Source organism: Salmo salar, chromosome ssa29 (genome assembly GCF_905237065.1).
Source record: "Salmo salar chromosome ssa29, Ssal_v3.1, whole genome shotgun sequence".
In the NCBI taxonomy this organism is placed as follows: Eukaryota; Metazoa; Chordata; class Actinopteri; order Salmoniformes; family Salmonidae; genus Salmo; species Salmo salar.
Window position 1 is genome coordinate 12,165,653 of NC_059470.1, and position 14,184 is coordinate 12,179,836.

Genomic DNA, 14,184 nt, shown 5'->3' on the forward strand with positions numbered 1-14,184 from the left:
CTAAGGACCCTGGGACTAAATACCTCCCTGAGCAACTGGATCCTGGACTTCCTGACGGGCCGCCCCCAGGTGGTAAGGGTAGGTAACAACACATCCGCCACGCTGATCCTCAACATGGGGTGCGTGCTCAGTCCCCTCCTGTACTCCCTGTTCACTCATGACTGCATGGCCAGGCACAACTCCAACACCATCATCAAGTTTGCCGATGACACAACAGTGGTAGGCCTGATCACCAACAATGATGAAACAGCCTATAGGGAGGAGGTGAGACCTGGCAGTGTGGTGCCAGGACAACAACCTCTCCTTCAATGTGATCAAGACAAATAGATGATTGTAGACTACAGGAAAAGGAGGGCCGAGCACGCGCCCATTCTCATCAACAGGGCTGCAGTGGAGCAGGTTGAGAACTTCAAGTTCCTTGGTGTCCACATCACAAACAAACGATCATGGTCCAAACACATTAAGACAGTTGTGAAGTGGGCACGACAAAACCTATTCCCCCTCAGGATACTGAAAACATTTGGCATGGGTCCTCAGATCCTCAAAAGGTTCTACAGCTGCACCATCGAGAGCATCCTGACTGGTTGCATCACTGCCTGGTATGGAAACTGCTTTGCCTCCGACTGCAGGCATGACAGAGGGTAGTGCGTAAGCCCCAGTATATCACTGGGGCCAAGCTTCCCGCCTTCCAGGACCTCTATTCCAGGCGATGTCAGAGGAAGGCTCTAAAAATTGTCAAAGTCTCCAGCCACCCTAGTCATAGACTGTTCTCTCTGCTACCGCACGGCAAGTTGTACCGGAGCGCCAAGTCTAGGTCCAAAAGGTTTCTTAACAGCTTCTACCCCCAAGCCATAAGACTCTTGAACAGCTAATCAAAGGGCTAACCAGACCCCTCTTTAACGCTGCTGCTACTCTCTGTTTATTATCTATGCATGGTCACTTTAATTCTACCTACATGTATGTATTACCTCAATTACCTCGACTAACTGGTGCCCCCGCACATTGACTCTGTACTGGTACCCCCTGTATATAGCCTCGCTATTGATATTGTTATTTTACTGCTGCTGTTTAATTATTTGTTACTTTTATTTTTTTACTTATCTATTTTTTTACTTAACACGTTTTTCTTAACTTCTTAAAGCATTGTTGGTTAAGGGTTTGTATGTAAGCATTTCACTGTAAGGTCTACGCCTGTTGTATTCGCGCATATGAGACATACAATTTGATTTGATTTGAGTCTTCTTGGCTATGACGCTACAAGCTTGGCACACCTGTATTTGGTGAGTTCCTCCCATTCTTCTCTGCCAATGATCTCAGGCTCTGTCAGGTTGGACGGGGAGTGTTGCTGCATGGCTATTTTCAGGCCTGTCCAGAGATGTTCCATCGGGTTCAAGTCTGGGCTCTGGCTGGGCCACTCAAGGACATTCAGAGACTTGTCCCGAAGCCACTCCTGCGTTGTCTTGGCTGTGTGCTTAGGGTCGTTGTCCTGTTGGAAGGTGAACCTTCACCCCAGTCGGAGGTCCTGAGCGCTCTGGAGCAGGTTTTCATCAAGGATCTCTCTGTACTTTTCTCCATTCATCTTTGCCTCGGTCCTGACTAGTCTCCCAGTCCCTGCCACTGAAAAACAGCCCCACAACATGATGCTGCCACCACCATGCTTCACCGTAGGGATGGTGCCAGGTTTACTACAGACGTGACGCTTGGAATTCAGGCCAAATAGTTCAATCTTGGTTTCATCCGACCAGAGAATCATGTTTCTCATGGTCGGAGAGTCTTCAGGTGCCTTTTGGCAAACTCCAAGTGGCCTGTCATGTGCCTTTTACTAAGGAGTGGCTTCTGTCTGGCCACTCTACCATAAAGGCCTGATTGGTGGAGTGCTGCAGAGATGGTTGTCCTTCTGGAAGCTTCTCCCATCTCCACAGAGGAACTCTGGAGCTCTGTCAGGGTGACTTGACCAAGGCCCTTCTCACCTGATTGCTCAGTTTGGCTGGGCGACCAGCTCTAGGAAGCGTCTTGGTGGTTCCAAACTTCTTCCATTTAAGAATGATGGAGGCCACTGTGTTCTTGGAAATTGGCAACCTTCAAAGCTGCAGACATTTTTTGGTACCCTTCCCCAGATATGTGCCTCGGCACAATCCTGTCTCGGAGCTCTACGGACAATTCCTTCGACCTCATGGCATGGTTTTTGCTCTGACATGCACTGTCAACTGTGGGGCCTTATATAGACAGGTGTGTGCCTTTCCAAATCATGTCTAATCAATTGAATTTACCACAGGTGGACTCCAATTAAGTTTTAGAAACATCTCAAGGATGATCAATGGAAACAGGATGCACCTGAGCTCAATTTCGAATCTCATAGAAAGGGTCTGAATACTTATGTAAAAAAGGTATTTCAATTTTTTATGTGTAATAAATTTGCTAACATTTCTAAAAACCTCTTTTTGCTTTGTCATTGTGGGGTATTGTGTGTATATTGCTGAGAAAATGTTTTTATTTAATCAATTTTAGAATAAGGCTGTAACAGAATAAGGCTGAAAAAGTCAAGTGGTCTGAATTCTTTTCGAAGGCACTGTATAAAGCAGTCCACTATATAGGAAATTTGGTGCCTTTCGGGATGGAAACATTCTACTTTAACCACATGCCTCCCATTGTTCCTGGTGTGTTGGCAGGCTTGTCAGTAAGTTATCTTGCCCGTTGGCAAGATAGCATCACACCAAAGTTTTCCCTGGTTATGCCAACAATCAACAACCCCACAATGTACAACTAGATAGGAGTGGGTGTTGTGGATCGTGACGAGACAGAATCATTTCAAGCTAGTCTTCTGTGAAACTCCCACTGGAAGTTGGTCGATTGTGATTATGAATGCGAACTTTGTTTTAGTTTCCACCCCTATGAGACTAGTACCCTCTAGTGGTCAATATGGGCAGTGCGATATGAGGTCATGATTGTAGACAGTATTATTTGATTCTGGTCAGACAGGCACAGGATAGGCTTTTGTTCTAGCCCAGCAGAAAAACACTAAATTCAGTAATCAATGCCTACTGGGAAAAAACGGTTTGAATCAACATTGTTTCCACGTCATTTCAATCGGAAAAAACAACGTAATGACGTTGGATTTGCAAAAAGTCATCAAAGCAAGGGAATTTCGTCTTTTTTTCACCCTTTCTATTCCTAAATACAACGACATAGTGACATTTGTTGATTTCACGTTGAATTCACAATAGTTGACAACTCAACCACATGTAAATCAAAACTAGACGTTTAACTAGTTTTAACTGACTCGGGTGTGTTATTATTAGTTTGTTTAATGGTTTGGAGATTTAAGCTCTCCTCGCCATCCCAGTTTGGAGTAGCAGACCCTTTGTATCCTCGGAGTAAACATGAACACATTAGGGTCTCAAGATATTGTTCTCCATTGCTCATTCCCGTCGTTGTAGCGCAGCACCTGTTCCCATAATTTTTTTATGAAATAACATTTTATTGGTCGCGTACACATATTTAGCAGATGTTATTGTGGGTGTAGCGAAATTATTGTGTTCCTAGCTCCAACAGTGCAGTACACAACAATACATACAAATCTAAAAATTAAAATAATGGAATTAAGAAATATAGAAATATTAGGATGAGCAATGTCGCGGTCCGGAGTATATATCGTTTTGATTTTGTAAATAGGGATCTTTTATCCTATAGTTTGTTAAAGACGGGTTGATGGGAAATTTTATCAGGCAATCCAGTCTCTTTACAAAGTAGCAATTTCTTGTGTGCGGGTTGATGAATATCGTACAGATTGGTTTCCCTGACCCTCGGGTCTAAAACAAGGAGACCCCTAATCACCGACTTTGTTTGATATGTTTATAAATGATTTGGCAAAATAAATTAAACAGTTAAATATTGGAGTAAGATATGATGATGAAATGCTAAGTACCCTTTTATATGCTGATATTATTTTGATGGCAGAAACTGAACAATATATGTTATTATGTGCAGTCAATTGGTGTAAAAGACTCATGATCAACCAGACAATAACACAGATAATGCATTTTAGAAAAGCAGGTACTAAGATAGGTGTTTTTCAGTTATGTTTTGGTAAAGACATTCTTGAGTTTACTAGCAATTATAAATATTTGGGTATTTTTATTGATGAACATATTACCTTTGTAAGAATATATCAAAGATAAATACACAACGCAGAGACAGATTACGAGAGGTCAAGAGGACGAGAGTCAATAGAGTACTAACGATCAATGGAAACAGTGTTTTTTCTGTAATAGGGAATTATTGATCAATGGTTCTGAGACATGGGAGGAATATGTCTTCTGAAATAGGATACTTGTTATTTGGCCATTGGCTAGTTTTATTGCAAGGAATTCTAATTGGTCAACCACAGGCTAGGGCTGGGTTATAAAACTACATGCTGCCCCTTTGTTCTGGGGAGATAATCACAGGAGAGAACCACAGGAGAGCATTACTGAAGACAGGGGAGAATGACCATCTACCTCCCCTTATGATTTGTCCTCTTTGAATAAACCTATTTTCCTCCCCCTGATTTGCTTTGGAGTTTGTGTTATTAAAGAATAACATAAATTGCTAACACCTTTCTATACGGAACATCTGCCCTGGCCGACTCTGCAAGTAGAGCTATAGGAAAAAATGAGTAGAGTTATTTATGCTACGTATTCCAAACTGTATCAGACATGCGTGTGTCCTGTTCTGGACTATTCAGCAGGAGTGTGGGGGGCTAAGAGGTATCTCAAAAACGAACATGTCCATAAGAGAGCAGTACGTTACATTTTAGGTGTCCACACGTTTGCACCTATATTTGCGATAACTGGGGACATGGGCTGGGAACCCTGTGAGGTGAGAAGGAAGGTGTGTATGGTGAGACTTTGGAATAGACTGTTAGATATGCCAACTGCCAGAATTGCTAGTAAAGTTTTTCAATGGGATCTATCCATAGGGGGAGCCTGGGCAACTGAAATGTCTGACCTTTTACAACAGTCTGACTGTTAACATCTGTACGGAAACCAAATTAAGGGAGACAGATATTAAGGCCCTGCATTTGCCTGCTGTCTAAGGCACTGCATGTTAGTGCAAGAGGCATCACTACAGTCCCTGGTTCGTATCCAGGTTGTATCACATCCGGATGTGATTGGGAGTCCCATAGGGTGGAGCACAATTGGCCCAGTGTAGTCCGGATTTGGCCGGGGTAGGCCGTCACGGTAAATAATAATTTGTTCTTAACTGACTTGCCTAGATAAATAAAGGTTAAATAAAAAAATTATTACAATTAAAATAAAAGCAAGATTTTTGTCCATTGTATATTTAGTTTGCAGAATATTTAGGTAAAGCCTGGAATAAAAGAAAAAGGGATACCTATAATTAAATTATAAAAAATATTTAGCTTCTATGTGGTAAATGGTACGTGTGTATATACATTGTGTATAGGCTTGTCTCCCACATGAATCTTCTTTTTGTGCCAGACTGGGTTCAAATGCCTTCTGTTTAATTTTTTGGTACTTATTTATCTTTATATGTTATGTATGTATGTGTATATATACAGTGTATGGAAGTCACATTTCAGTTGAATGCATTCAGTTGTACAACTGACTAGGTATCCCTTTCCCTTTATATGTATGTACAGTTGAAGTCAGAAGTGTACATACGCTAGGGTTGGAGTCATTAAAACTCATTTTTCAACCACTCCACAAATTTCTTGTTAACAAACTATGGTTTTGGCAAGTCGGTTAGGACATCTACTTTGTGCATGACACAAATAATTTTTCCAACTATTGTTTACAGACAGATTATTTCACTTACAATTCACTGTATCACAATTCCAGTGGGTCAGAAGTTTACATACACTAAGTTGACTGTGCCTTTAAACAGCTTGGAAAATTCCAGAAAATTATGTCATGGCTTTAGAAGCTTCTGATAGGCTAATTGACATCATTTGAATCAGTTGGAGGTGTACCTGTGGATGTATTTCAAGGCCTACCTTCAGACTCAGTGCCTCTTTGCTTGACATCATGGGAAAATCAAAAGAAATCAGCCAAGACCTCAGAAAAAAAATGGTATGGTTCATCCTTGGGAGCAATTTCCAAACGCCTGAAGGTACCATGTTAATCTGTACAAACAATAGTACGCAAGTATAAACACCATGGGACCACGCAGCCGTCATACCAATCAGGAAGGAGACGCGTTCTGTCTCCTAGAGATTAACGTACTTTGGAGTGAAAAGTGCAAATCAATCCCAAAACAACAGCAAAGGACCTTGTGAAGATGCTGGAGGAAGCAGGTACAAAAATATCTATATCCACATTAACATTTGTCCTATATCGACATAACCTGAAAGGCCGCTCAGCAAGGAAGAAGCCACTGCTCCAAAACCTCCATAAAAAAGCCAGACTATGGTTTGCAACTGAACATGGGGACAAAGATCGTACTTTTTGGAGAAATGTCCTCTGGTCTGATGAAACAAAAATAGAACTGTTTGACCATAATGACCATCGTTATGTTTGGAGGAGAAAGGTGGAGGCTTGCAAGTCGAAGAACACCATCCCAACCGTGAAGCACGGGGGTGGCAGCATCATGTTGTGGGGGTGTCACAGTATCCACAGAAGGTGGCGCCCCTCCTCGGTCGGGCGGCGCTCGGCGGTCGTCGTTGCTGGCCTACTAACTGCCACCGATCTATGTTTCTGTGTCTTTTGGTTTTGTCTGTCTGATCCGCACCTGTTTCTTGTCTGTCATTAGTTAGGTTATTTAGTGTGTCTTTTCAGTTCAGGATTTCGTGCGGGATTGTTTTATGTCAACTCTGGACAGTTGTGAGTGAGTGCTGCGCTCGTTGCTAATTATATTTACCGGGCTGCGCCCCGTGCGTCTTTTGTTTTGGGAACGTGTTTTCCCGAGTTGAATTTATGTGCGCCCTGTGCCTTTCGGCTTCTTGTGTTGTTCCCGGATTTTCTATTAAAACCCACTATTACTCCGGACCTCTGTCTCCTGCACCTGACTCTGCCTCTCTACTGATCCTGGTAATCGTGACAGGGGGTGCTTTGCTGCAGGAGGGATTGGTGCACTTCACAAAATACATTTCATCATGAGGAAGGAAAATTATGTGGATATATTGAAGCAACATCTCAAGACATCAGTCAGGAAGTTAAAGCTTGGTTGCAAATTGGTCTTCCAAATGGACAATGACCCCAAGCATACTTCCAAAGTTGTGGGAAATGGCTTAAGGACAACAAAGTCAAGGTATTGGAGTGGCCATCACAAAGCCCTGACCTCAATCCTATAGAAAATGTGTGGGCAGAACTGAAAAATTGTGTGCGAACAAGGAGGCCAACAAACCTGACTCAGTTACACCAGCTCTGTCAGGAGGAATGGGCCAAAATTCACCCAACTTATTGTGGGAAGCTTGTGGAAGGCTACCTGAAATGTTTGACCCAAGTTTAAGTATAAAGGCAATGCTACCAAATACTAATTGAGTGTATTTAAACTTCTGATCCACTGGGAATGTGATGAAAGAATAAAAGCTGAAATAAATAATTCTCTCTACTATTATTCTGACATTTCACATTCTTAAAATAAAGTGGTGATCCTAACTGACCTAAAACATGGAGTTTTTACTAGGATTAAATGTCAGGAATTGTTAAAAACTGAGTTTAAATGTATTTGACTAAGGTGTATGTAAACTTCTGACTTCAACTGTTGTATGTATGTATGTATGTACAGTTGAAGTCAGAAGTTTACATACACCTTAGCCAAATACATTTAAAAACTCTTGAATGAGTAGGTGTTGTAAAACTTTTGACTGGTTGTGTGTGTATGTCTATATACTGTATTCTAGTCATGGCTCATCCTATATAACTACTTCTGTACATATACTACTCGACCTTATGTATTCTTCATATATACTACATATACTGTCCATAAGGTGATCACTGTTCCATTATTAAAGTGACCAGTGTTTTATGTCTATCTACATAGGCAGCAGCCTCTAAGGTGCAGGGTTTAGTATATGTTTAGATAAATACATGTCTCTGGTTCCAATCTGCTGACTCTATAGTAAAAATAGTTTTTTACAGTTCTACAAACTAAGAATAATTCAACTTCTCTTGGGAGCAGGTAGAATGCACTCCTTTTCATTAAGCAGATGGTTATTGGACCATAGTTGTAAACCATACTAGTAGCTCATATCTTGAACAAGCAGACTAATCATTTGTAAAATAGCACTAATAGGGATAATTATTTATGTTTACTCTTCCTTTGGCCTATGACAAGGTGGTGGGGCTTAACTAAAATGTTAGTCAATGTTGTATAAACAAGTGTTAAAAATGCCAGGGTCTCACAGCTGCATTGTATGGCTGGTATCATAAGCCTTTTTCCTCCATGCTGAATGTGCCTGTGGCTTGTCTACATTGTTAAACCCCTTCTCTTGTTCCCTTTGAGGAGTGTGTGTTCACTGAGAACCCACATTAGGTTACTGCTGTGGCCCATTTTAACCAGTGAGTCATCATGGGTTCCATAGGGCTTTCTTGCTTTGGATCTCCAGCATTAACCTTCTCCAAGCGGCAATGGGGAACCAACTGTTCACTCTGACCCAAATGGGGATGTCATAAATTCTCCCCAAAGCATCTATAATTATCCATCCAGTCATTATTCTTCATATTTGGAGCATATGTGGAAATGTCAATTTACCAAAACATTTAGGGTACTATCAAAATATTGATGTGTTAGGCTACTGAGCTATAAGATGAATAAATCTGTCAATGTGCCCTTGAGCAAGGCACTTAACCCTAATTTGCTCCAGTGCTGCCATACTACTATGGCTGACCTTGTAAAACAACACATTCCACGGCCCCATCTGGTGTATGTGACAATTAAACATATTTTTGTTATATAATCATTGTATTTGCTAGGCTATATGTTTTGTAAATTGAGGAAATCAGAGTTTTAGTATAATAAAAATGGTGTCACCAAAGCATTGTTATCTTACTCATGATAAGGCACAGGAAGATGCATTTATTTTCTCCGTATTTGGGCATATCTCAAGAATGTTTACGTAGCAAAGGAGTGTTTTGAGGAAACCCATTAACTTCAATGGAGGGTGTACCCATGTAAAACTGAACTGATTTACAAGCATTACATCAAGTTATTTATAGTCAAAGCAAAGTACATGAACTAAATATCTAAATGTATAACTATGTTATTATACTGTTTAGAAAAATAATTGAAATCAAATAAAAATGATTTAGAAATTCTAAAGCACTCCCCATTTTCCGAAGTTAGTTTGGTCTGTATTTCCTGTGCGGAAACATTTAAGGAAGTTAGGGCGGTGGTTGTGAGAGGGCAGCACGGGCTAACTGACTATCCAGCTTTTCAGAATCAGGTAGCTAGGTCTAATATTTGCTTATTTGAACGTATAAACGTTATTTCACTTGCTAATCCCATGCTACTATTGAACTGTCGGCTGTACAGCCTGCAGTGTATACGCTACAATCGTTTTCATATGGAAGTATTTGTTTGCTGGATGATTTAGCCTTAGCTAGCATAGTCAGCAGGGTAGCTAAATAAGCTAACAGTCGGCTTGTTAACTGCAAAGATTACAGTATTTCCTGAAGGGGGAGAAAGAAAATGCTGTTCTAACTAGCAAGTTAATTGTTTTAAGTTGCATCAAGAGACCGTACGCTAGATACCTGTGTATTAACGAGATGTGCCAAAACAAAGTACAGTATCTACCTAGCGAGCATCCTGGCATTCGTAATGTTTTTATCGTCTCCTCAACAATGTCGCTAACGTCAGCTTTCTCGTAACTTTATCATAGCCATTCCACATCTTGGTAAATTGATATTTGTGCTGTATGTTAATTTCTACGATACTGCTTGCGTTGATAGTAGCAACAGCTGGCAGCTAGATTAATCTATTTTTATAGGCCCCATTGTCCATTCATGACGTAGTATCGCTAACTAAAAGTTGCCTTTTCACTCAATTATTTCTCAAAGTATGGAATTAACTGGTGTTTGTAGATAGTTTATCGTACCGCTACTTTTATATGGTTCATGTTAGCTAACATGTATCATATTGAATTTAAGTCTGACTTCAGTCACCTAGTATTGCACAACCTCAAATTAGATCACTAAACCGGTCTTATCCTGCCCTGTGCTGTTGCCATAATAGTTAGTCAATGGTGTGGACCACTGGCTCCATCTCTTACTAGCTAGGTAGGAGGTATATTATTGAAGCAGTGGCCCTCTCTCTGAATGAGGTTGTTGAACTTGCCAGAATTTTTTTTCTCTCACGTCAGTAGTTTTTCCTATCCCGTGTTAAGGGAACTAGAACAGCCTTCAACAGCAGTATAACATTTCCATTTATAGTGTAGTGAGGACACCTCTCCAGGGATTGTTTTCCAGTCTGAATTAGATTAGCCCATATCCAAGGAAAGCTGGGCATAACTGGTCAAATCTTATTTTGGGTAATTGCATGAGCCAGTAACTGCTGCTCTCAATGTTTTTCATAGCCTCTTAAGTATCATAAGATGTTGTCCCAGGAACTGAGCTTCATTGACATCTGAACTCTTTCTAAGTCTTCTTTGAAATGGTAAATGTAAAGTGATTTTGGGATATTACAAATCTGGGGCTTTTGACTTCAGAATATGCTCTTTTGACCCTTACAGGTAAACGCACATCAGCCAAAATGTCGAGCAAAAGGGCAAAGGGAAAGACCACCAAGAAGCGCCCCCAGCGTGCTACTAGCAATGTGTTCGCTATGTTTGACCAGTCTCAGATCCAGGAGTTCAAAGAGGCCTTCAACATGATTGACCAGAACCGTGATGGGTTTGTTGACAAGGAGGATCTGCACGACATGCTAGCCTCACTGGGTGGGTATCTTAGCTTGTCCCTGAAACCCCCTTCTGCTGATCTGGAATCAGTCTGTTTTCTCTTGGGCCTTGTTTAATTCACTCAATTTCAAACCGAGTAACTGAATGATTTCCCGAGTGGTATACTATGATGCAAGCTAGATCAATTCAGGCTTTTATAAAGCGAGGCTGCTTCACATTCCAGGTTGGGCTTCATCCGTACTACGACTGGATATTGCTCGTCCGCCTGTCGTTAACTCTAGCAGGCTTGTAACTGCACATGCTAGTTGAAGGCCGAACTGTTGCTCTAAATTAAAGTTAGTTCTCAAATTCAGCAGGCTATGGTATGAAGTGGGATTTTAGATATGCAGTCTTGTTGCGTTGTGGCCATAAATATATGATCCAGAGAAGTGTTTTGAAACCTCTAACCCTGGCACTTTGACTGTTAAATTCATAGGTACGCTGGCTGCCTGTCTTGACTTGAATGGGAACTGCAGTCTATGGTTGGTTGCGGCTGTCAGTTTCCTTTTCACAAAATGCTGCCGTGTGAAATGTACAGTTTGGAAAGCAAGTACTCTAATGTGATGGCTGTCTTTGAATATTTTATAAAATGTCAAATCATTAGACTTCCTTAAATGAAGGATGATGGCGCAGTCTTGGTGGGAGGGTATCTGATGTCATTGGTCCTCAACTTGTGGCTCAGTCACTTGATTCAGTATAAATGGAGTTAACTGAGTTAGCCTGCCCCAGAGCAGGTTAGTTGTGAAGGATTCATTGCCATAGAAATACACCTGGCTGAAAGGTGAGCCACATTCGTGGTACCGGTTACCCAGAGCTGACCGAAATTACCTCGTTAACTCCAACCTGATTTGTAGTATGGTGCTCGGGTATCTCTTGAGTGTTTATTAGGCCTTTACGCTCCCCCTTCAATGGTTATCTTGATCAAGTGTTTGACAGATTGAGGCAGAGCACTGAGTTGCCTCTTATTGGGGTTGGGTGTGTCTTCCAGCTAGTGTTAGGAGAGTGGTATTCTATTGAAACAGTAATGCATTAGTAAAGAGCAGGCGGTTTCCCATTAACATTCCCTACATCCTGTTCCCATTGTTTTATACGCTTGAAACCATTTATGCCAGTGTTGTAAAACTAGGTTACTGTTAACAGGGAGTTGCAGTCTGTTCTAATGTGGCACTGTGATTCTTTCTCAGGGAAGAACCCGTCTGATGAGTACCTGGAGGCTATGATGACTGAAGCTCCTGGGCCCATCAACTTCACCATGTTCCTCACCATGTTCGGCGAGAAGCTCAACGGCACGGACCCTGAGGACGTCATCAGAAATGCTTTTGCCTGCTTCGACGAAGAGGGTACAGGTAAGGTCTTTAGGGAAAGGTTTAGGGAATTAGCCTAATGGGAATGATGTAACATTGGTCTGTGGCTGTATAGATCATGCTGTTTTAGATTCTGATAATGGATGCCAGTGTTGTGTAGAGAACAAAGTTCCTGAGTTGTTTGCGTTTCAAGATATCCCTAATCTCTGACTCAGCTGGATAGACTGGACTATCTTCTGAGATAGTAATGTGGGCTGTCCCAATAACAACTAGACCTGTGGGTTAAACCATAGCTCCTAGGGGTTCAGGCTGAGAAAAAAAATGAAATGGGTCCATATGGAAAATTCATGCTTACAAAAATACACAGAACACTGATTTATTTCCTTGACAGGATTGTTAGCATAACTTCCTTTCAAAATACCACCCTTGAGTGGGCTACATATTCCTTAAATGGATTGTAAATACAAAGATGCTTTCTGAACTTTGCTCAAATGTGTTCAGGTTGCTTTGTTTGCTCAGATCACTTCAGAAACAGCTGATGGGTTGGGTGTGACTCGACAAATACGTAACTCGTGCATACCCGCCTGGGGAAAGTACCATGGGTGTTTTTGCATACCTGTCTGTCACCCTCTGTCCTCAGGTGTCATCCAGGAGGAATACCTCAGAGAGCTGCTGACCACCATGGGTGACCGCTTCACAGATGAGGAAGTGGACGAGCTCTTCAGGGAGGCGCCCATTGACAAAAAGAGCAACTTCAACTATGTGGAGTTCACGCGCATCCTAAAACACGGAGCCAAGGATAAGGACGATTAAGACCACAGCCATGAGTCAATATGGTTCCTCTCTGGCCCCTCTTCTCCTTTACACCCAGCTAGACCATCTTGCTGCATGTCTCGGCTCTATAAAACCCATGTTAAGCAAGGTGAAACCACTGCTATCAACCATACCTGGGTCATTCCACCAATTCAAATGCCTTTTGAAAAGTCTAACTTGGTAAAAGAACAATTCTGTCAAGGCCTCTTGTTCGTCTTCAAAAGTTTTCCATATGATAAATAAGCATTACTATAGTAACAGGGCTGATTTCCTCTTAAATCACCTTTTCATTGGGAATGGAAGCTTGTGTGCACTGGAGTGGCAATTGAATGAAAATTGTTTAAATCTGTGTCATAGGGTTGATGTGTTACACCCCACCTGTTCAATGTTTTGTTAGAAAAAAATAATTAGAGTAATGGTTAAAATGAGAGCTCAGTTCATGTAACAGGGTTTACCTTAAATGATGGGCAAGTGTAAATGATTCACTAGTCACATGAAATAAATAAAAATCTTCTGAAAGGACTGTCAAAGCAACAAAATAAATGGTGCTTTACAATGATGGTGACATTTTGGTGTTAATAAGTGGGTTTAAAGAAAGTCGGTGTGCATGGCGGGGCATATCAAAATACTGACTCTTGGCACTTTAGCGAGTCTTCATATTAAAAACTCTGTATTATTCTCCATGTGGTCTATATTAAAGGGCACTTTTAAAATGCAATATTGGTTCACAAATTTGACTCAAACTATCAAAGGGACGTGAAAGGCACTTTTTGTGGAACGACCCACCTGTAAGCTCCCATTTCAGTATTGGCAGATTTTAAGTATCTGTAAGAAATGTAGCTAGCTGGTGAATGTGAAAATCCAAAACATGGTACTGGTCTGTGACATCAAAATGGTGGGAAATGCAACTTGACGCTAAGTTACTCTAATGGCTTGGTCTAGCTGAATTTTTACATTTTATAATAAATATACACTTTTAAAATAAAGTACTCAACTTGTATTCTCCATTCTTGACCCTGTTTAAATGATTTGACTGAAATAAACATTACGTTGTCTGAATGTGGATTTGTCTAGTAAGCTGATGGTTCCCTTCTGCTGTCTTACTGTGAAACAGGCTGTTATGTCATGTCTCACATTACTCATTCCACCTCGTTTCTGTGGCCGTGCATGTCAGACGGAGCACCAGCTACTGCG

General features: G+C 41.3%; 1 protein-coding gene across 1 annotated transcript; it reads left to right on the forward strand.

Moving 5' to 3' along the window:
- Positions 1-9,290: 9,290 nt before the first annotated feature.
- Positions 9,291-13,979, forward strand: LOC106590146 (myosin regulatory light polypeptide 9). The gene is made up of 4 exons (XM_014180789.2): positions 9,291-9,385; positions 10,670-10,873; positions 12,058-12,219; positions 12,818-13,979. The coding sequence occupies exons 2-4, from the start codon at positions 10,690-10,692 to the stop codon at positions 12,988-12,990; spliced, it is 519 nt and encodes a 172-aa protein (XP_014036264.1). The 5' UTR covers positions 9,291-9,385; positions 10,670-10,689; the 3' UTR covers positions 12,991-13,979.
- The last annotated feature ends 205 nt before the right edge of the window (positions 13,980-14,184 follow it).

What these genes read in the sequence shown, in the direction of transcription:
- LOC106590146 (XM_014180789.2), top strand. Translation starts at nt 10,690, where the DNA reads ATGTCGAGCAAAAGGGCAAAGGGAAAGACCACCAAGAAGCGCCCCCAG. An exon ending in CGACATGCTAGCCTCACTGG is followed by an intron (nt 10,874 to 12,057) that starts GTGGGTATCTTA and finishes ATTCTTTCTCAG; the next exon opens with GGAAGAACCCGTCTGATGAG. An exon ending in CTTCGACGAAGAGGGTACAG is followed by an intron (nt 12,220 to 12,817) that starts GTAAGGTCTTTA and finishes CTCTGTCCTCAG; the next exon opens with GTGTCATCCAGGAGGAATAC.